At 46.6% G+C, this 23,870-nt stretch overlaps 1 protein-coding gene across 1 annotated transcript; it reads right to left on the bottom strand.

Annotated features, from left to right (window-relative positions):
• Nucleotides 1-11,712: 11,712 nt before the first annotated feature.
• On the bottom strand, nt 11,713-22,662 carry LOC146199895 (cystathionine gamma-lyase-like). The gene is made up of 11 exons (XM_084592825.1): nt 22,370-22,662; nt 20,439-20,520; nt 18,043-18,138; nt 17,821-17,930; nt 16,506-16,637; nt 16,332-16,389; nt 15,813-15,890; nt 14,670-14,822; nt 13,951-14,125; nt 12,010-12,148; nt 11,713-11,900 (listed from the first exon to the last, which is right to left on the bottom strand). Exons 1-11 carry the CDS (start codon nt 22,580-22,582, stop codon nt 11,889-11,891), a joined length of 1,248 nt encoding a protein of 415 aa, XP_084448951.1. The 5' UTR covers nt 22,583-22,662; the 3' UTR covers nt 11,713-11,888.
• Between the last annotated feature and the right edge of the window lie 1,208 nt (nt 22,663-23,870).

The raw sequence follows: 23,870 nt of genomic DNA, 5'->3' as shown, positions 1-23,870 counted from the left end.
TTCCATGATGCCCCATACGGGTGGGCCCATGGGTGGCTCCCGCACATATGACAGCCTGCGCCGACGTTTCAAATCGTTGGGGCTCTACCGCTCCGTTCAGCACTATGTTGCCGCATGGGAACTGTGTCAGCCTCGGAAAAAGCTCACAATGTTGCCTTCAGGTCACTTGCAACCGATCCCTATACCGACTGGTCCGTTTTCCCGTCTTGGTGTTGATCCTCTTCGGCCTTTCCTAGTTTCCGCCTCGGAGAATAGATTAATCGCCGTCGCCACCGATTACGCTGCGTGGTACGGTATTACCCAAGCCATCCGGACTAGCTGCACCACAGATGTCGCTGACTTCTGTCTGAAAAGTAGTCCACGTGGACTACTAATTGACCATGACCGCTGCTTCGTCTCGCGAGTAGTTGACAAAATTCTCCGTTCGTGCTCCGTCCGCAACAAATTCACTACCGCTAATCCTCCCCAGACCAACGCCCTCAAGGATCATCTAAATTGTACATGCTTTCCATGTATGTGACTGACGACCACCGGGATTGAGACGCTCATCTGCCCCTTCTGACGTTCGCCTACAACTTGTCTGCTACCTGCTAATTGGCCGACACTTATTACTGCCCTTCGACACCTCACTACCCGTGGCAGACGCCAGCAGTACTTACGCCAGTGATACCGTAGGCCGCGCTCATGATACCCGTCGGATTGCTCATGCCAGGTTGTCTGCATCCCAAGACTCAAAAATGCCGGTACATCAGTTGCTACCGGGATGTGCACTATACTGCAGGATCTTTAGTCTTGCCGTGGCTCCCGTACCGTTTGAGTGGGGTTGTGTGAAAAAGTTTGCCCCGTTACACGGGCCCTTAGTGTGTTTTGCACCCCGTGACCGACGTCACATACGAAGTTCAACCTGTGCATCCGAAGTAGTCATCCGCAGTGCCATCCTCCGAAATTGTGGATGCGTCACGTATCAAGCCTTATAATTCACTTTCTATTTATTAACGCAGAAAGTATCAGAACAGTGCTTTTAGCGAAGGGGAGAGGGGGGGGGGGGGTGTTACTAGCGGTAATCGCTGGTCATGCTGCTGAGGACGAGGAAGTGCGACAGCTGCCTAAAGACGACGACGCTGAGGGTGTACTGATCTGGTCGCCCATCAACGCTAGTGGTATGAACTGCCATCGCAGTGGATCTTCACCGCAGCAATATATAAATAATAAATAGATAAACCTTCTTATACACCTGATATAAAAAAAATATATTGTTAGGGTTCAGCATACCAATGAACATAGGCAGAACGAACGGAGAGAAGGTGACCGATGACCGCGAGATTTTAATTGCGGCGGATCTAGCGCGAGCGCTCCTGCCCACGCCACTGCTCACTTCTTCCTCATCGGCAACATTACCCAGGGCCACCGAAAGAGCGTCCCGGTCGTGGACGAGGAAGTTTGTTGATGTCGACGAGACCGTGGCAAGACAATGGGCGTGGCTGGATCGTTTAAGACAAAAAAGAAAGAAGGAAGAAGACAACGGCTTCTCGCCATGATGATTCCCGATGAATCCTTGTTGAGGACACTTTCGGGCAACTGGTCGCCAAGATGCAATGGCCGAGGCCCAGGCATGCACCGAATGGCATGGGCGGAGGGATGTGCTTATGTGTGGTGGCGTCGTATGTCGTTGGGGCCTTTAGTCGCTGTCTTGGGTCATATGGTCTTTGGTCGTTGGCACATCGGGTCAGTGGAGTTATAGGGTCATTCGGCTCTCTCTTGTGGTCGTGTGGTTGGCGTTTTTGAGTCGTGTCTTCTTGTCGGGGCTAGGGAACGGGGTGGTGGAACGGCGAGGTCGCGTCCGGTCCAGCACGCTTGAGTCCAGCCAAGAGATGCTTCCGAGCAACGTGCTTTATACGGCGAAAGCAGACGCGGGGCGCCAAAGCTCCGGGCCAGAATGACGAGAGATAAAAACACCCAGAACCTCCACCAAAATATTAGGGACGGCAAGCCTACCTATAAAAAAATTCTATGGTCTGTTATAAAAATTTGTGTAGGGTCGGCTATATTTATTGGTCGAAATATCTTTAGCCGGTCCTATGGCAGTCTTATGAGTTTGCTCAAGTCATTTCTACAGAAGTCTTTAACCTATTCCAAAGGCTTATGGCTGCCTATTTACCACAGTGTTTAGAATTTTCTATAGTTAGGTATAAACGTTTATGGGCCGCTTTAGAAAATCCCTTGTATGGCCGAATATATATATTTAGCCCAAAAAGCTATCGCTGTTCTTAAGGCAGTCTTCAGCTATTGCTATAGTCTGTGCTACAGAAGTCTTTAACATATTCTACAGTATTATGGTTGCCTATGTACTGCAGTTTTTAGCGTTTTTATGCTCAACTATATACTTGTTATGATGGTGAGGCATACAACATTGTTAGTATAAGAGTTTGGCCCGAATGGCTTTAGCAATTTCTAGGGGAGTCTGGTTTTTTTATAGTTCATACGATAAAAATGTTTAACCTTTCTTATGTACAGTGGGTTGCCTATGTACGACAGTCTAGGATTTTCTATGATCAGCTATAAAGTTTTTAAGATTAAGGGTGTGTCATACAACTTCTCATTGCATATAGCCCACAACCCTTAGTCAAGTTGAAAGTTAAGTCGTACGAAAGATTCGAACCGATGATATGTACATGGATATGTATGAATTCCTGACTTCATATAGGCTGCTAAAGAAGAGTGTATGACTGCTGGTCTATAGCTTTTCGTGTATAGAATATTCTACAGCCAGCTAAAATATTTATATGGCTTGTAGTCCTTAGCTTTAGATGCATCACATTGCTATAGACAGCTAAGATTTCTGTATTACTTACTACTGGTCTAGCTTCAGGTACATACACTTTTCCATAGCCAGCTAAAACAGCTTATATGGAATTCAGGCTGGAATTTTAGAGCCATTAAAATTTTTATAGACAAATAAAGGTAACTGTATTACTACCGGTTTATAGTTTCAGGATCATAAGTCTTTTGTAGCTAAGACTGTTTAGATGGCTTAAAGTATTTAGATATAGAAGCATTTATCTGTCTATACGCAGCGAAGATAACTGTGTGACTATTGGTCTATAAGAACATGGCTTTTTCTATAGCTTGCTTGAACTGATTATATGGCTAGCAGTCCACAGCCTTAGAGGCATTTCCATCTCTATTGATAGCTAAATATGTCTGTATGACTATTAATCTATACCTTCACAAACATACATTTTTCAATAGCTAGCTAAACAGATTTTGTACGGCTCAGAAGCTATAGCCAAAGTGGTATTGAACTTTCTACTGCAGCCTATAGGTATTCAAATGGCACATTTTGGCTTAGTATAAAAGTTCATAGATAGACATAGTTGACCATAAGCGCTTCCATTAAGTTCATATATCATTTTTGTACAGGGATGAGCATAGGCAGACAGAACAGAGAAAATTTGGCCAATGACAGTAAGATGATTTGAATATATCGCAGCGCGACTAGCACGAGCGCTCCTGCCAGCGCCACTGTCCGCTTCTTCGTTGTCAGTAACAATATTAAGTTATTTACTTCATATGAAATCAGTATGTTTTTGTCGCACAAATACGGATCGTAGCCACGCAAAAAAATGTAGTTTTCTACAATAGTTTTTGTGTGACTAGATTTTGCTACGCTTTCAAATTTAAAGTAGCAGTAACGACATGAAAACAAAATTTTCCTCAAAATCAAGCTGGGATAATGTTTGCTATGAAGTAATGCAATAAAATATGATTTCGCTGACATAAACCGAAGGTGGTCGAGAACAAAAATTGTAGCAGCTGGCGGGACTTCCGGTTCCGCCTTGCGTGGAGTGCGGAAGCGCTTCACGTCGGCTCTGTGCGAAGACGGCGAAATTCGCCAGTAGCCCGAACCACTGGCCTATTTTTCACCTACGAGAGCCCTGTGAAGGTGAGCGCCACGCCCATACTAATTTTCGGTCCAATCTGGCCAGTTTTTGGGCCCCCACGGCCCATTTCGCCTTGAGCCGCCGCGTCGCCCGAGCTAGGCCTCGCTCCGCTGGGAGCTAGGCCTACTCCGAACGCGACCTCCAAGCACAAAGCCATTATGAAGGTGCATGTGCCAGGCGAAGTTATTTGACATTCGGGACTTCAATCCGCGGGACTGGACTCACATCCTCAGCGTTCCCGCTCGCACCCAGGAGCAACAGCAGTTTCACCAGATCTTCGCCATGCAGACCGATCAGGCAGACAAGCCTACCACAGAGGCTGGAGCGGCATCTGCCGCCCCAAATACTACCAAGGCCCAGGCATCCGAGTAGCTGCGCGCCGCCCGCGCTGCCGCACAAAGGTCTCGACAGCAGCCGCCACTACCGATTGAAGATTACAAGGTGATTTTCCGCTCCCGTGGAGGGCTTCACCTCACCTCAGTACCGCCACGACAGCTGCGCGTCTCAATCTTGAACGCCACCGCTTCACTCGAGGAGCCCACCCGCCCCCAGCGACGCGTTCAACCCACCATAACACGTGTACAATGAGCACGCCACACTACACCGACGCACTTATGCTGGTACAAATCACCAAAATTAATTACCAAGACACCGACTACGCCGTAGCAGCCTACATCGTTCCCCTGGACGGCGCAGTGAGAGGAGTAATCTCGAACGCTTACTGGAATGAAACCTCCAGGGAGCTATTGGAGGATCTCGTGAACAGCAATCCCCGTGCTCCAATAGTGGACGCTCGACGCATGGGTGCCACTCGATCAATATTAATTACGTTTAGAGAAAGACCGGTTCCTCGCACAGTTCTTTACGGCGAGGGACTCCACAGGTGCACCCCTGACAGAGGCCACATGGACGCTTGTATCAACTGCAGACAGCCAGGCCACAGGACAGATTTGTGCACGCTGCCACGTACGAATAACTGCCCCAGGTGCGGGAAACTACATTGCAAGGAGACTATCCCTTCCTGCACTCCGGAATGTATTTTATGCGGAGAAGCACACATGACGGGCACGGGGAGACGCAAGGCTAAAGGGTGAAGACCTGCACCCAACCCTGCAACTCAACACCTCTCTTGTAAGGACAAGCCGCCCGGAGACACTACTCGGAAGATAGCACTCAACGCCACTCGCTCCACGTCGCTTCGCAAGGGAGAACGCGCAAAGGACCCACAAAAGATGTCATGGGCCGACCGAGCAGCTGAAGTCATCTCTAAACAAACCCCGCCACTCCAGCCACATCAGGAGGATTCACGCGACAAGGAGCTCAAGGCCCTGCGGGAAGAGGTAAGCCGCCTTTCCTCCCTTATACAGATCCCACACCAACCCTCCTCATCCACCCTCCCTTCCCAAGCTGTACCTCCCGCCTTTTCTCTAACATCCCCAGCCACGCAACCACCGCCCAAAAAGAAAGGTACATCAGAACCCCCAACTGTCACACATGATGTTCTTGAGCAAGTTGAGGCAAAATTTGAATCAAAGCTAAAGGCTTTAGAAGCCCGGATAGATTCCAAAATCGTCTCCCTCTTCACCCAACTCGAGAACAAAATTGACTCGATGTTCTCACGCTTGGTTCATACGGTCGACATGAGAATGACCAGCATAGACACCCGCATTCAAACCTTAGAGCACACACAAACCGTTATCCTGAAGCACATCAATCTCCAACTACCTCCTCTTCATCCCTCGTAACCACCACCCTCTTCAACGCCTAACGCACTTGGCTCCCAATCTCTCCACTATGGCGGGGCAGCAACTTAATTTACCCATTCTCTAGTGGAATTGCCGCGGCTTCCAGGGCAAGCGTGCGCCTTTCCAATTACTCGTTCCCACCCTCATCCCGCCACCCCAAATCATTCTTCTCCAGGATATGGCTACTAGAGCATCACTGTCTAGTTTTATGCCCTGCACTCAGATACCACGGACAAACCCAGGGCGTCTACTCTTATTCACCGTTCGATCACCCATCAAACACACACTATTACGTCAGAGACACCCTGTGTTATCACGGAAATAATGCACCACCCACACACAGTGCCCTCCATCTTCATTGCTAATATATACCCCCCCCCCCCCCTCTCATCCAATGTCTTCCCTGGAGATGCTCTTGCGGGAACTCCGCCGACTCGCTGGCAAGCACCCTCTCCTCATCGGAGGGGACTTCAACTGCCAACACATTGACTGGGGGTACATATACCACAGGCCGTGGTCGACGCCTGTGGTCCTTAGTCCAGGGTCTGCGCCGCACTACACACAACAATTTCCACACACCCATGCGTATCGGCACCAGCGTCAGCATGGACACCAGTCCGGACCTGACGCGCAGTCGCTTCCTCGGTGGCATCACCTGGACAAGAACACAACACACACTGGGAAGCGATCATTGCATCATTAACATGTCGCTCCCCTTTAAACAATCCCGCCACACACACATCACCCACAAACTGGGGAACTGGGACGTCATCCGCCCATTGCGGAAGGACGACACAAACACAACTATCACAGACATTGACGAGTGGGTAGAATCCCTTATGACCGATGTCCAACACAATACCCGGCTAATTACAACCATACAGGACACCCCCACTCTAGATTCCCGCCTCGCCCACCTCTAGGAGGCGTACCACAGCTTACTCGAGCGTTGGAACAGTTAAACAGAACACTTAAAAAGTGACTGGCGGCACTGCAGACGCCGATACAACACGCAGAGGAAGTCTGCCGCTCTAATTCGAGGCAAGTTAGCGACGGACTCGCCGGAAAACTGTCCACCAAGCAAGCGTGGCAACTTCTGAGACATCTCATAGATCCAACACAGTCCAAATCCGCTACACAACACCATGTTACACGCCTCGTACACACACACAACAGCGACCCGGACGCTCTCATTGACACACTTCAGCGAACATACACCTCACCCGGCACATCCGACTCCATGCCCCCCTACTCAGGAAAACCTAACCCGGAATTAGACGCTGATATTTCGGAAACGGATGTAAGAGCGGCCCTCCTGAAGCTACGCACAAATTCAGCACTGGGACTGGAAAAATCTCCAAATCTAAACTCCGCAACCTTGATGACAAATCAATCCCACAGAACAGACTACTTCAACAAATTTTGGGCGGAGGGCACCCTTCCCCAGTCCTGGCGACACGCCAAGGTAATATTTATACCAAAACCGAACAAGCCTCTTAAACTAGAAAACCCTAGAAAAAACTTAAACTAGAAAACTAGAAAAGCCCAATCTCGCTCACCTCGTGTCTCGGGAAACGTTTCGAGCACGTGGCACTTGCGAGATTGATACTTCACATGGCGGACAACGACCTTTACCCACACAGCATGGTGGGATTCCATTCCCATCTCTCCGCTCAGGACGTCATGCTGCAGCTCACTCACGATATCTTCGACCCGGCTATCCCGAGCCACACAAAGGCAGTCCTGGCTTTGGAACTGTCCAAAGCTTTTGATCGCGTCGAACATCAGGCGATCATGACTGCCCTCTCTCCTCTGAACATAGGTGTACGGATATACACTTATATCCAGGCTTTTTTAACGGACAGCATGGCTGAGGTTCATTTCGGCCCGCTTATCTCCCAACCCTACACCCTCAGGAGCGTCGGTACTCCACAGCGTTCAGTCCTCTCTCCTTTCCTATTCAACGCCATGCTCATTCCACTCGCCCGGAAACTGTCCACGATACCTCATCTCAGACATACCCTTTATGCGGACGACATCACACTATGGACCACACACGGTAGTGATGGCGACATAGAGGGTACCTTGCAAAGCGCCGCATCCCTCACACAAGAACACGCCCAGAGCATCGGACTCTCATGCTCCCCAGAGAAGTCTGAGCTACTTATACTTCGCCCCACGACCCGCGGATGCCCCACCTCACCGATTGTCATCGAAGTCGATGGCCGTCCCGTCCCAGAGGTGAATACGCTCCGGGTTCTGGGACTTCACATCCAGAACAATGGCAAAAACACCTTAACTCTCAAGAAACTAAAGCGGGTGACAGGCGCGATATCGCACCTCATCCGACGAGATTCGGGCCATCACAGAGGCATGAAGGAGAACGACATATGTCGTCTAATTCACGCCTTCCTCCTCAGCCGTTTCTTATACACAGTCCCCTATCTCCGACTCAACAGGCAGGAAACGGACGCCTTGGGCGTCATGTTGCGCACGGCGTTCAAGACGGCCCTACATCTCCCAATTAATACTTCCACAGAACGTCTTGTACAGCTTGGCCTCCACAACACAATTGGGGAGCTTGTGGAGGCCCATCGGCAAGCCCAATACTTGCGTCTCACCAAGGCCTCCGCCGGTCGCCATATCCTGGAGACTTTAGACATTCGAGTCCCAGCGAATGACCCTACCCTCCTTCTCATACCTCGCCCCCTCCACCAAAATCTTCTCATCAAGACTCTCCCTCGCAACATGCACCCCCAGTATCACGAGCAACGCCGCCGAGCCCGAGTAGCGGCGCTCCACAAGCACTACGGCTCCGAAACGGACGCCGCATGGGTGGACGCCGCATGCACGAATGAGGGAACGGTGTTGGCCGTCACAAATTCCTTCCTGCCGCCTGTTGCTACTGTCCCCCTCCCATCGGTCACCTCCTCGGAGGCAGCCGAGGAAGCAGCCATCGCCTACGCGCTTGCACAACACGGAAGCACGCTACATAATTTCCGACTCGAAAACTGCGCTACTAAATTTTGCGCGTGGTAGAGTTCACATTTCCACGTTCAGCATACTGAGATCGCCCGCCGCTAACCCACCCCGCTATGTGGAGCTGATATGGGTGCCTGCGCACTCCGGGAATCCCGGTAACGAGGCCGCCAATGCGTTAGCCCGAGGTTATTTAAACCGGGTGCCGGTGGCCTCCGATTCGGGATTCACGCGCGATCGCATGCACTCCTTCAGTGAGCTAACGCAGGCCTATCGGGCCGAGCGACTAATCTATCCTCCACCTCATCCATCTTTAGACAACTACCACCAGACGCTCTGGCGACGACTAAAAACGCGCAACCTCCCGCCCCCTTATAGTGTGTCTCGCTACCACCACACACCTTCACCAATCCCTCCTGCCCCTTTGCAACAACCCCATCGCCACCCTCGTCCACATCCTGTTCCAATGCCCGGCGGATCCTCCCCCGCGGGGTCTAGAGCACCTTACCACCTGGGAGGGCTAGGAGACCCTGCTGCACTCTGAGGACCCGGTTCGGCAGAAGATCGCCACAGACTGGGCTGCCGACATCATGGACCACAGGAACATGAACGTTTGAGTGTAGTGGGGCCGTGCGGGTGCCCAGGGGCATGCATTCCCCAAACTCCTCTGTTTTAATAAAGTTATTACCACCACCTAGCAGCTGGCGCGGAATGATCCCGCTATATTTAGGAGCGGTCGAGTCGCCGCGCGTCTGGCGTAGACAGAGGGGGCCACTCCAGGAGAAATCCTCCTCCGTTTTCTACAGCGGCGAAGGCCGCAGGGAACAGCGCACTCTCCTCAATATCAGCCGTGTTGCTTAAAGGGACGCTGCAGGAATGTTGTTAATGGGGCAGAGAGGGTGGGCTGGGTCTTTTACCGGCGCCCTGAGAAAACCGGAGTTTGGCCTTTAGGGTTGCCCGCCATACTTCCTACGTTGTAGTAAAATACATTTACTCCTATCAGGGAGCCTACGCTATGTGGTAAACGTTTCATGAGCCTTTGTCATCAGTATATGGCACATGGTATTTCGGTATGGTATTTCGGGAAGGAACAGCAGTTTACGTTAGGTAGCGAAGCACTGGAAGTAGTAGGCGAATAGGTCTACTTAGGACAGGTAGTAACCGCAGATCCGGACCATGAAAAGGAAATAACAAGAATAAGATTGGGATGCAGCGCGTTTGGCAAGCACTCTGAGATTATGACCAGTAGCTTACCGGTATCGCTCAAGAGGAAAGTATACATCAGTTACATCTTACCTGTACTCACCTATGGGGCTGAAACGTGGAGGCTAACCAAGAGGGTTCTACTTAGGTTGAGGACAACGCAGAGGACTATGGAACGAAAAATGGTAGGGGTAACATTAAGATATAGGAGCGTGCAGATTGGACCAGAGAAATAACTCAAGTTACTGACATTCTAGTGGAAATTAAGAAGAAGAAAGGGGCATGGGCGGGACACGTAGTGCGAAGAAAGCATAACCAATGGTCGCTTAAGGTAACAAACCGGACTCAAAGGGAAGGAAAGCGTAACGGGCCGGCAGAAAGTTAGGTGAGCGGATGAGGTTAAGAAGTTCCAGGGATCAAGTGGATGCAGCTAGCACAGAACCGGGTTAAGCGGAGAAAAATGGGAGAGGCCTGCGCCCTGCAGTGGGTATAGTCAGGCTGAATATGACGACGACGATGATGATAATGATAATGATGATTTCAGTATTGAATTCGAATTCCCAGCTAAGAAAGACGAAATGTGTGGTTTTCACCACTCGTACTATAGGGGGGGGGGGGGGGTCACTTTTGGACATGTGACCCGCTGCGGTGGCTTCAGCGGCTTTGCGTTCGCCTGCAGTTTACAAATCCAGGGGCTGGAGCCCAGCCGCAGCTGCCGAAATTAGTCGAAGGCTAAGTGCCAAAACACCCGTGGGGTGCGCTACCTCAGCCGGCGCCAAACTGGTACGGCGTCCTCTCTTAAAGTGCTTGTCATACCATCGAGACCCTTCCGAACGCACTAAAGCATTAAAACATTATTTGCGGGCACCCCCACGTTCGGTTTAGCCGCCAAATTGGAGTTATGAGTCAAACTGTTGAGGGCATGTAAAGGGTGCAAACTGTGGAAGATGAGAGACAAGTGCTGCTCATTCGCTTTGATTCTGGCTCCTTGTATAGGCTAGCGAGATTTTAAGCCCTTTAAAATGGCAAAAACGTAATTGCGGCAACTGCTTCATCACCACTCGACCGTAACTCCTTAGAAGTGCATTAAGCGACGCGCAGCGATATAGAACTCCATCTTTGCTGATGTAGGCTGTAGGGAAGACGACGTAGCCTTCCCTAAATAGCTTAGTTTTTACACGTCTGTCCTCAACATGCGCTACGTATCAGATCCCAAGCAATAAGATTTATGTATTGTCGATTCGCATTGCAAATATAATTTTATGCTTTTGTTATTGTTTAAGTCTACATCTTGTTTGTTGCACCTGTTGCCTCATTGTTGGGGTACTATGAAGGTTTCTGATTTGTTTTCATTCTTTTAGTTTTTCTTGGTGGGGGCAGATAAAACTTCGTTTTTTATGCGTTGGTCTTATGGGTATACTTGGTGTCGTAGAGAATACGTCGCTCACAGCCCAGCTTATTGTTCTTTCAGTCCTCTTGCCATTCAAGATGATTGGCTATTACTGGCCGTTCATGCATAGTTATTTCTTTTTTACTCTCAGGGAAGAGATTAAACTGCAGAGAGGAAGAATGTGGCCGCAAGTATAAAATCCAGGGCGAATCGTAATAAGCCTTGTCAGAAAGTATTTTTGAAGTTTTTTTGTGTCACCGTAGATTGATATATAACTGCGTTTCTTTCCCACACTGTGATAAGCACAATATTGAGCTTTTGCACTCTATATATTTTGCTTCTGTCTGCAAACCACACCCATCTGTAATGCTTGGGTGATTGAATATTTTTGTAGGAAATAAATATTTTCCTTTCGGAGACAGCCCACATTTGAAAAACGAAATGAATACGAGCAGCTCATTTTATTGCTTTATTCCAAGAAATTCCTGCCTTTTCTTGAATTAGGTCATAACTAGCACTATTCATAAGGGAAACGTCTCTCAGGTATTAAGTTCAAAATCATAAAGGACGAATTGAAAAAGCCATCGAGTCAGGATTTTCATGAAATTTTGATGAACCAGTGGTCGTGAGCTAGGCATGTACCTGAAAAAGAGAAAAGACAAATCTTTTAGTAGAGCACAGGGTCTGTACTTGTATTCTTGAAGCTAGTGCAAAGCTCCAGCAAAACCTTTGCACTGAGAGATCATCGTACAGCTTTCCTGAGAGCCTGATCTATGTCTTTGATGAGGTCGTCGCAGTTTTCGATCCCAACGGAGAGCCTTATCAAGTTGTCTGTGATGCCCAGTTTCTTTCGATGCTCCTCCGGCACACCTGCGGACGCCATGAGTGCACTGCAAAGGAAATATGTTCAGGCCGTGAGCTCTACTTCGTTAACTTGGAAGTTTGCCGTAATTGCGGGATCCAGTAACTAATGCGTTAGAAAAATGGCGCCGCGTACTCAGGTTTCACATGTTGTTTCATCACGTGCTTTGCAGTAAATATCGCAGTCGTCATCGTCGTGAGAGAACTATTCTATCGCAGCAGCCGATCGCGCCTTGTGTTAAACTGCAAATGTTAAACGCCTCATGTTAATCCGCTATGGCGGGCACAGAAAGCCGCGCCCAAAGATACCATCAGTCTTTCCGGTGCATCGGGCTCAGAGGAGCGCACTGGAAAAAGTGCTGTACGCAGAATTAAAGCGTAGGAATGAAAAGAATTATCAATTAATATACAAATGTGATGGTCTCCTAAAGTGTTCACATCAGCACACTGCAAAGCGAACGCACTTACATGGGTGACATGGGTGCGATTACTGATAGAATTACCGAGTATACCGCAGTCGGTATGTTGTTCGGTACCTTGTTACACTGATATATTTTGAGCCCAGCTTACATTACTGAGTACCAAGTAGACATCGGCGCAGCAAATAATCGAGCTTTCGGGCAGAATTACAGGTTATATTCCTAGGAAAAATACATTCACGTGCTTAGAAGCTGATTTTCAATCACCGAAATGTGTGGCCTTTGGAGCTAGCACAGTATTCTAACCCAGCCAGCCGCAAGGAGCTAGCTTAATTGCGGAGAGTGTATCAGGCGCATTCTGCGCATTTGCGTTGGTTTTCAGCAATTCTATAGGCCTTTTAATGTTACGAGCAAAACGTTGAACGCCCAGGAGTCGTTTCTATATGAATATACGAGAGTTTGATTTAAATAACTGAAGAACAAGTGCTCAGTGTTCATCGAAAGGTCTTTTAATAGTTAAGTAGCCTGAAAACACAAACATTACCGTGATTACTTGTTGAAAGATAGTTCCTACTTATGTCTGCTTTTCCTATTTGAATAGGTCACGTGGAAAGCTGGGCAATAGCAATATTGAAGCTGCACGGGTGCAGTGGCAATATTACGGTGGCTTTGCAGCACTGGGCGACCCACGCTAACGGCGGTATTGAACCGCTGTCAGGCTATCAATAATAAAATCACGTGCTGCTGTTGTGAGCGTATTTTTGGGAACCTAGGAAAAAATATTAGCCCCACGTTTTGCTTACTCGCAATAAGCAAGAAATTTATTCGAATGCTGTTTTTATTTCTGGCAATCGGTTTCTGAAACCTTTGGTTCTCTGCGACTGAGACACCTTATATGGTATAGGCTTAATTAGCATACAGCGCGCCACACACGTTTGAAGACTGTAGCTCTTTTCGACACTTTAATCAGTTTAGGGAACTCGCTGGCACTCCAAAGGCTTTGAAGTCTGTGATTCTTTTCTCTACTTAGCCAAGCCCTCAATGTGGGGAGTGTCTTGCTTTGGATGCGCACGTGTCCTACGTTTCTGAAGCCGTCGGGAGAATAGCTGTGGCAAAAAAGGAGTGGGTAGACATAAAGTTAGGCTTGATTTAATCAGGAATAGAAGCGTAGGGCGATCGCAGTAGATGACGCTCAAGGTTTTCTCTTCACGCTGAAGGAAATCAAGTGTCGATCAAGTTGTTTTATGTCCCGCTAGAAGGAAGTCTGCGAAGCGATAAAAAGCATGAAAGAAATCTCATGTGACTGCTATTCGAACTGTGTTTGTAGTTTTCATAGGATTTTTAACAGTAGAAAAGGACCATGCGGAAAGTCTGGTGAGTACACTCAAACTCAGACACTCAGACACACTCACGGCACTTGAGCGATGCTCTCCGTCGAACCGAGACTCTCGGCCAGGGTGACGATTCTAAGATTCTTTAGAAAAAGGGAGGACTCCTTGAGGCCACCCTTGACGAGGAACGCGATCATGCCGCTGAAGCCGGAGCATTGACGCTTGGCCACCTCATGCTGCGGGTGGCTTGGTAGACCTGTGCGTTAGAATGGTACCGTAATGTTAGAAATAAGGTGCTTTGATTCTCTCGTGCTTTCCTTGTCTAATTAAAAAATATATATATGTTTGTTCTCAACTGTTCGGGATGGCACTTGATAAGTGACAAAGCTTTTAGGCTTTGCTGACTGCAGTTTAAGTACAAATGAAAAAAAAAAAGACTGAACACTCAAAGTGCTCTTCTCTTGTTCTTAGCGTTTTAAAGCTTTATGGTCGCCTGTAGTCAAGCATAAACACTTACTAGCAATGCAAACGATAGTTTATTTATACCGTAGCCGCTACACCTCTGACGCTGTTATGGCCCAACAATTACACAATAAAAATCGTATGAAAAAAAAAAGTAAACACTTTAAATGTCCGCTTTTCAAAATAGAGTTACTTGAGGCATAGCCAGCACTCTACAGGATAGTTGGCCGCTTGTCTTCATATTGTTAGAGACTCTTAGGAGGCTGGCTTCATGCAGGTATTATGGAACGATTCAGCACCTGCAAAAAGTACGTTTAGCAATTAACCGGCACTCTCACCTGGGTGAAATACTCTCTCCACGAGAGGATGCTCTTCAAGGAACTTCGCTACCTTGAGGCCATTATCCATGTGCCGCTCCATGCGAACGTGAAGGGTCCTGAGCCCGCGGTTTACAAGAAAACAGTCGAAAGGCGAGGGAACGGTTCCGACAGCTGCATGTAAATATCGCAGAGATAATGCAATTACTCAACTTTTTTCTTGCTGCTTTTTTTCACGCTCGTGTTACTATCGAAAGAAGGGCTGGTGCTACTTAACTGTCATTAATATGTTTTTTAAAATGTAATAGCCCTAAAGTTCCCGTTATCCAGAAAATAAGGCGTCTATGTTGTTCGCGTTGTGAGCTAGAAGCTTCCAGTATGTGTCTGGCAGGTCGTTGTTGTTGGCAAGTCACAAGCCCGCACAGTGATGGGTTGGCGTGTTTTGTGACTCGAGAAGACTGAGTGGAGTTTGCAGGAGCTCACAAGTTGGTAAGGTTATTTTAAGATTGAATGTAACATTGGAATCGAACCCAAGACAATTCAATCACAAGTCAGACATTTTACCCTTGGGCCCCGCACGCCTTTAGGCCCTTTGACAAAGCGTGATGGGTCAAGTGATCTTTTTCATAATGTGATAGGTCGAGACTGTATGGTAATGAGCATGCGTGAAACATTAGAAGCACTAAGAAAGAAATAGTACTTAGGCGAACAGGAAAGTTAATTTGCATAAACATTTATCAGGTCTGAAGCCAGGAACGAGAGTCAGTAACACCGCCATGTCGTAGGTGTCCCTAACTGTCCCCCAGCCTCCAAATGTTTTGCTGATACAGTTTAATTTATTGAGGAGAGCTTGTTGTAAATATTCCTTTTGTTCATTAGGGCTCACATATTTGCTATTTCTAATTGTGCCTAAATTCACAACATAATTTTAATAGAACATATTTCGCGAATGGAGCTATATTACAGTGCGTGCAACACAAAAAGAAGAAATTCTTGTACACAATTTCTACTCACCCTTAAGTTGCCCGACTGCATCAAAAGCGATTGGGTGGGAAGAATTGTAATGTACATAGCTTTGCAGTGTCGGATCAGCGTAATATAATGTTGGGAAGCAGAAGCTGTAACGCCATTGCTTAATTTACATTGTCATTATGGCATTCTTACCTTCTTGAAGGAACCGCAGTCTGTCGCTGATTTCTTTGTTGTTTGTACATATAGCACCCATGACAACGTCGGCGTGCCCTGTAATTTTAAACAAAAAATGTTTGTACTTTCTAGTAGTAGTAAAAATTGGGGCTAAAAATAATGCCCGCATGCCAATTATTCCAATCGGTGAGTAGAGGGCAGCTTGAGACTTCGTTGGGCGCTTTTAGAAGCACGACAGGCATAATCAACTATAAAACGAACTTAATATATCGCTCCATGAGTACTATCAACTTGTAAGAACCTAAGGTATGTGGTCTTCCTTCAATAGAGCTGCTCGAATGAATGGTAGAAACAAAAATACGCACAGTTAAGACTGCCCTACAAATTTTGTGTAATGAATATGCGGTATTTGCTTTATGTTAGTACCCTCAAGAAAACAGCGAAACGCGGGGACACGCAAGAAAGGTTAATGTATCAAAAAAGAACTACTGAGCACTTATTTTCAGGCCCTTCTCTCAACGTGAAAAGAATTCTTACCGTTCATATATTTCGTCAGAGAGTGGACGGAAACATCAGCTCCTAAGAGGAGAGGTTTCTGGGAACGCAGAATAAAAGTATTAATTTAATATTTTCTTTCTGTTTGGGCAAGTTGTAAGAGGAAATAGATTATGCGTCCTCTTTATTCATGTTTTGGGGGAGGAGAACGCTTACCTGAAAATAGGCAGACATGAAAGTGTTGTCAACGCCGACAATTGCCTTGCATTTCCTGTGTACTATCTCGCAGACGGCTTTGATGTCGACCACTTTCAATGTCGGGTTGCTAGGCGTTTCTAACCACACAAGCTTCATAACGGGAAGGCAGCCATGAAAGGAGAGAGACCGGTAAGCAGAAAGAAAAAAGTCAGCCTTCTATAATGTTCCTTTGCCTGCTCCACATATTGAATGAAGAAACGAAAGTAAGAGGCAAAATGGTGAAGATATTTACGTTTTAGTTGTTTGTTGCCATAGTCAAATGTTTGCTGTTGCCTTATTAAAAATTTAAATTTGTTTTCCCTCTAAAGGACACTTGAACACATGTTCTTATTTTCTTAGTTTTAAAACAAGGCTTTGTTCTGCGGCGATGCTGATGGTTTGAAAACGCAGTACCGGCGTTAAGCTTTCCTGTACAGAACGAATTGAATCATTGCCAGCCTCTCTTATGACATACTTGCGGAGTGTCTAAGAATGAACACTGACGAAGTGGCGCAGAGTTTCTCTTTTTTGCCTGCATTTATATCACGATAGGGAGCTATCTGTACCAATTTGCTACAGTTGGTGGTAATTGCGATTTCGAACAGAAGGTAGCAAAAAAAAAAAGCTCCGCTCCACTACGGCCGGCAAAAATGCAATCAGTTTGGTATGCTTTCTACCACTTATTTGTTTGTTTAAGGACAAATTGTACTCGCATAAGAAAACACTGTTCTTTTTACCGTCCTTGTGTCACGAATAGCATGTTTCATAACTTAAAACACTCTCATATGCCCATTTCTCAATGGTCAAGATTTCTGGTTCACCATTCTAGCAGTTAGTGAAATCAAAATGTCTATTTATCTTCTTATTTTTGTACTGCTTAGGCTCATGTAATAAAATTCCAAAGAAAATATTCCACTTTTAGGGGAAAATATTTATCTGCACTGGTATTTTCTTTACACCGTGTTAGTGTTACTGCCCTGCGGAAATACTAAAATGAAGAATAGGTGTACAGCAAAGATAATCGTTGAATTGAAATTTGTGTTCAGCTTTGGCAGGCTGTCCTTCTCGTGAAAAAAAGTTGTCTTGTCCCTGGCGTTCGTAGATAACCTCTAAAGAAGATATAGACAAGAATTGCCGCCTGCGTTGAATTTTGAAGTACAAAGGTTTTTACCTCCTGATGCGACATTTCCAAGTATTCAGGTAAATACAGTCGGTTCTTATTATAGAGCCATTTCTGAGAATAATAAATTTCTTTTCCATGCAAGACTCTAGTACGATGAGGCATGTGCCATACCTTGGTGTTAGGTTTTATTGCAGCCTCAACATTCTTGAGATCAGTAGCGTCGACAAACGTCACTTCAAATCCCCGAGGCATGAGCCAGCTTCTGAACAACGTGTCTGTACCTGAAAAAAGTGTTTGTATATACTGGTGTCCAAATTGTAAGGAAATCAGCGTTGTCCATCGAACAAGCTGTCGCAAGCGTTCAACCATGACAGGCGTATCGAATTACATTACCTCCGTACACGCCGTCGACGCTGACCACATGGTCGCCCGTACTTAGCAGATGTGTTACATTGTGTATAGCTGCTAGGCCTGAAGAATACGTCAGAGCTGCGAAAAACAAAGGGTTAAGTAGAAAAAGGATTTGAATGCATCTAGGTTTCACGATTCTAAGCAACAAATAGACCAGCTATACTATTGTGCGTCGTGTTTGTGTGGTGTGCCGGTCGCAGCATAGGGCGTTTCCACTAGTGCAAATACAAAAGATGGTCTTCGCATCCACTAAAATTGTGCAAGACTTTTCTGGCCTTGAGGGTGTCACTTCAACAGCGCAGAGAGCACTACGAAACTAAAGAAGTGTTTTTCTCGTCGGATATGCTCCCGATAGTGGCAGGTATTTCTTCCTTGAAGGGCACATTTGACAAGTGTTCGGGACAGTAATAGCACACCTTTATCTATTATCGCCTCAACTCTTGGGACTGCTTAGCACATGGCTTATTCTTGGCCGGTGGACGGTGAACATTGACGTTTATCTTAATTATCACAATTGATTCAACGCTAATGTGCAACCGAGAATCTTAGTATGGCACGGGCACGGTAAAGCAAAATTTGCATGTATTCGGATCTGAAGTTTGAACTCAAGCACTTTCACTCACTTACCGGTGCTGATAACTTACAAAAACGTTAGGAAAAAACTCCACCCACTGCTTCCAATTACTTAGTGATAAGAATGCAATATCATGTAGTAATAAAACTACGCCAATGTCTCCTGCACTAACATCTGAAGGAAATAATTTATTTCATGGCGTGCCAATTACATTCGCACCCTACAGTCAAAGACTTCCCCAATTATTCCTTTCAGCGATCATTAGCAACAACGAGAATAGAGCTGTGCGCACATATCTTCCCGAGAACATGATATCTGCGATTGTAGACCAGTTGGTGACACCTGCAAGGGCCTAGTTAGTCACGTACATCTCCAGGAATTGAGATCGCAGGGATCAACCGGCAAGGAAAATGGCGAATCCGCTCTTTAAGGAGTTCAGTATTAAAGCACTGGAAACAATATTTCACACATGGCCTAATGAGGCGTAACTACACCACTGCAGCCAAATAAAGAAACAAAAACGATACGTGGAGGCAAGCTGATACTCATGCCATGACAAGCGCTGTCATCGTCTGTACGTCAACATGGCTCCGCTTGTTTCTTTTCCCCTGTACTGGGCTGCAATACTGAAGCTATGTGCCTAATCCAAGGTGCATATTCCTAGTTTGCGGCGTTTTCAGAAGTGTCGTTATTTGGCTCACCTCAAGCCATCTGCTTGGTGAAAACGCTGGAACCAGAAGTAAGGACTAGATCTGGTTCTGGCGTTTTTACCAGTCACATGCTTCAAGATCAGAGAGATGCCGATACTTCTGAACAAAACGCAAACTCATAATACGGACTGTAGTGATGCTCAGCAAGTCATACTGCTGTCGAGACGCAAGGCAGAATATACGAACATACGTATGTCGGGGTTGAGGACCCTACAGGGTTCCGCACAATGCGGCGAACCTCTTTCCAGAGCTCTCAGTGCCCAATGCGGTAGTTCCTTTCAAGAGCCTCCTTTTCATCTTAGGTCAATTAATGGGTTTTGTTTCTTAACTCTTGGCTTGGACTTTTCGCAGAGATTCATCAGGTGCGGCTGATCCGAATAGCAGGCCACTCTGCACAGGCTGGTTATAGTTCGGCTACCTAACTAAGGATGCTGGTTAAAAAGACCAAGGAGATTTTTTTCGTTGAGTACGTCGTTCCTCGTTTCAAAGATCCACTCAGTTTAGGAATCAACGGAGTACAGAAGTGTGGGAGCTCTCATGCAGTGAGCACCATGACAATATGCACGTTTCTTGGATGGCTGCGAGTTTACATGAATTGGTGACTTCCAATGGTAAGCTATTCGAATGAACGAGCTCATAAAAATTTACCTCAGTGTTTAGTATTACCACAAACCACAGAATTTTTGTGGTGGGCAGTACGCATTCTTTAACCCTCAGAGGTTGCGTCAGGGCCATGAAAGGAGCGATAAGGAGCAGCAATTACGTGTACCACGAACCGCTTATGCGCACTGGACTTACGGCTTTTACAGCTATTAAAAGTGCTTCGCAGGATGCGCATTTACAATGGTCACTGTTAACACAATGAAGGATGTTAGCAGGCATAAATTATCGATTCAGCTGACCGGGCAGTTTCAAGCGAGATCTTTGCAAGCGGGGATAGTAGTGACTGCTCACCGAACTGATTTGTTGACAGTACAGTACATAGCCCAATCCAGAACCGAATCCGTGGGTTCGGACAGGCCAAGGCGGTGTATTGCTGAAGTGTACCCAAGTATAAAAGTAATGTCCATGGCCAGTAGACAGCTTCTACGTACCGTACTTTGCGTGCTCCAGGCTCGCCAGACATTCTTCAAGGCATTTACGCGTCGGGTTGCCGCACCTTGAGTAAAAGAATTGCTGAAATATGGAATGTTCGTGTATACAATCGACTCTATCAAATCCATCCGCAGAATGGTCTCTTCTCGCAAAGCTTGTCAATACGATGTCTTTGATAAGCGGCCTCCCAGCACTTTCAATAAAATCGATTGCCAAAACGTATATCGAGTGAGCATGATTCATGCATGTACTCTGATATATCGATAACATAGAAGAAGAGCTCCTTACGCCTCACAACCAGCGAGTTTGTTGTATTTTAAATGTTTCCTCTCAATATTCAATACCCCTTTAGGATAACACGTGCCTAATAAGACAGGCGAAACAACCAGAGAAAGGGCGCCAAGTATTTGGTTAATTTAATGCAGGGAGAATATATGCGCTGTCGTCAAGGTCTCCACATGTTGCAGCTAGCTATTTTATTACCAGCGCATATGAGCTTCTCACAAAATGGCTTTTGGGCACGTGGTTATAAACGGAGACCGAGAGATAGATGAGGACGTGAAACAATGGTTCAGTATTTCGACATCCGCACTCACTCGCAAGAATGCAAAAAAAAAAAAAAAGATTGGAGGGTGCTTAAGCTTCGCCTTTAAGAATGGAACGCGTTTAGAGGTATCGCGCCCCGTTCGCACAGTCTACTCATTTGCTTGTCGCGAGTTTGAGTGACGCAAAGACATAGTTCACATAATACAACACTCGTTAACGACGGCGGCCGCCGACGACGACACCGATTTTCTGCGACACTGGGCCCTTAACGCTACCGCGTTAAAATGTTTGAGAGAAAGATGCGAATGCAAAACAAACCACGTAAAAGGCAGGTTTGGCAATTTTGATTCCTTCATTTTAGAGGACTATGTAGGATTAGCTCGATGCATGAACAGCTGCAACAAAAGTTCCCTCACTAAAGCTCTGTATAGAGCTTGCAGAGCGGTTCGAGCACTGTTGAAGTGTGCTGCGTTGCAATACGCACTATTAGCCGCGAAATGAGCATTCTGAAATATGCTTTGCCTGTATGTCTTGGCTTAAGCAGCATCGCCAGCGGGTGCATCTTTCTTTATCGCAGAAATTCTTCTCTCTTTTTATTTCGTGTCGCATTTTTTTGCAGCATTTTACTTTTGTTATCAGTGTCCTTTAGCCTTCTGCATGTCTTTTTTTTTCCTTTTCTATTTCCCGTTTTTTGTTCTTTTGCAACCGCTCGATCATTCATTGAATGCCTTACAAATTTCAAAAGAATAAATGTGCGGCTAGCCCAGAACACCAAGTGTGTTAGGAGGTTGACCGGTGCTGATCAAGCCTCGTCCTGTGTATATTGTTACTTACTTTTTGATATTAATCGTGGACAAAGTGTCGCGCCTTTGCGGCGGCTGTCGCGTGGCGTTCCTTGGTGCGCGTTCAAGTGTGGGATTGACTGCAGGAACTCTAGACAAGATGAGACTTCTGGAGGAAAGGCGCAGTATCTGTCACACTTTCTCCGACAAGTGTGCGTTTGGATGGTACGCCATCACTTCTGTCGCGTGGTGTTTATTGGCGCGTGTTCAAGTGGGGGATTGCAGATGGCAGGAACGTTAGACAAGGTGAGACTTCTCAAGCTTTCGCCTTTCACTACTTTAGTCGCTAAAGTCCCTTGTAATTTTTTCTGTATGCATCGTTGAAATAAATAGCCACCTTGTTTAGCTTTTCGTACAGTGCAACCAGTTCATTTAGTAGGCACGGGGATTAAGGGCGTAATTTATAACATTGCGCCGTATTTCTAATTTATCAACCACACGAGTCGGTTAAGTTTTGCTGAGCTATGAACAGACGTTTACTATTGCGCAACATTTGATCTTAGATTCTCAATGGGCAAATTATGCATTCGAAAATCGCTCACCAAAGGTTCAGCAGGTGCCGGTTGCTTGAACGTGGTGGCCAAAGAGATGGGCGGCACGACCGCTCGGCTGTTCCATTGTTCCGGCTCCTGACCGGCGTGGATGGCGTTGGTGTCGAAGTGGAGCTGGGCGTAGTTCAATAGAAAACTGTCGAAGCTTTCGATGGCATCCTTTTTGTTGTCTTTGCTACCCAATGCGTGCACAGGGCTGGTCATGTTTACCGGTCTCCCTGCTGACTTCCTCCGACCTTTCTTCTTTAACTGCGAGCACTGGTTTCTCCGTGCTGCAACGCCGCTTGCAGCGCGCAGGCTTGTTTTATCTAGAGCAACGTCGAAGTGCTGGAGGGTCAGAGAACACAAAAGGACAAGATCGGTGTACAGAAGAGTGTGGAGGAGTGGTTGTTATCGAATGAGATATGGGAGCTATACTGGAAGTGTGTTAAAGGGCACGCGCACTCCACCTTGAATCGGCCATTTACTTTGTTTTTTGTATATTTATTGTTTCAGTGCAGCCATTAGCGAAAATGTATTCACTCTGTGTACGTCGTAGCCATTGTTTTCTTTCCTGCTCTGTGTCTGTTAAGCGGGAATCTGAAAACGATGTGTCTACAATGCCTCGCACTAAAATATCACTCATTTGTTTTGTTACCTAAGTTACATGTCTTGTAATAAAGGGTGAATTGATACGTGATTGGTTTCCTGATCGCATCAAGTTGCATTCATTGCCTTGATGGAAAGATATTGACCTTAATGTGCTCTAGATGTTTGTAACTATCATGAAGGTGTTTGCTGAACGCCTGTAGTTCAGATGTGTTCTTTCTGTGCAGTGCAAGCGTACGCCTCGGCTTCCCTGAAATGCGATAGAAGAAACTTTACTCGTGATCTCAAGGTGCAACAAGGGATCGTAATTCTCTACGCTTTCGGTGTCGGTAAATCTCGCTGCTATGAAGAGTGAGTTCAATATCGACAGCCTCCAGCCGAACGTGAAAGTAGAGCATTTTGAAGTTCAATATGGCCGCTTACACCAAAGCCCCCTCAAAACCACAAATGCATGAAATTGGGCCATGTGCGCAATGCCTACCTTAACGTGTATATGTGCTCCCATTGTGCCAAATCTTGCAACATTGCGTCCTGTAACACACTCGCGTTTCCTAATCCTGCGCCACTTTATTTTTGTGTTCCGTAAGTGTCCGAAGTGCAACCGGCCCGATGACACAATTACACACTGCCTGCGTATGTACGAAAGGTGTGCGCCCTGGAGGAAATGACCAGTGCCATCGTGGCGTACTCTAATGTCTATGCGTTTGAATAGGACATGCTGTTAGGCTAGTTGGTGCTCATCATTGAGGTTGACAGCACTCGGAGACATGGACAGAGCGCAGAAAACAGAAAATACGACGTCACAAGCCCTGAACTTCAAATTTATCCCATTTCGCCGAGACACTGTTTTTTAGATACCCTAAAAACAGCCCCGACTAACGGCGATTTTCAATGGTCATGGCAA

This window comes from Amblyomma maculatum, chromosome 2, assembly GCF_055883805.1.
Source record: "Amblyomma maculatum isolate TAMU_Amacu chromosome 2, ASM5588380v1, whole genome shotgun sequence".
NCBI lineage: Eukaryota > Metazoa > Arthropoda > Arachnida > Ixodida > Ixodidae > Amblyomma > Amblyomma maculatum.
This window is presented reverse-complemented; position numbering and strand designations above follow the sequence as displayed.

Bases quoted from the DNA above. Each gene is read 5' to 3' on its own strand.
- LOC146199895 (XM_084592825.1), bottom strand. From the start codon at position 22,582: ATGACCAGCCCTGTGCACGCATTGGGTAGCAAAGACAACAAAAAGGAT. The intron at 17,931-18,042 runs GTAATGTAATTC...CACTTTTTTCAG, and splicing joins CGTCGACGGCGTGTACGGAG to GTACAGACACGTTGTTCAGA. The intron at 16,638-17,820 runs GTATGGCACATG...CCCGTTATGAAG, and splicing joins CAATAAAACCTAACACCAAG to CTTGTGTGGTTAGAAACGCC.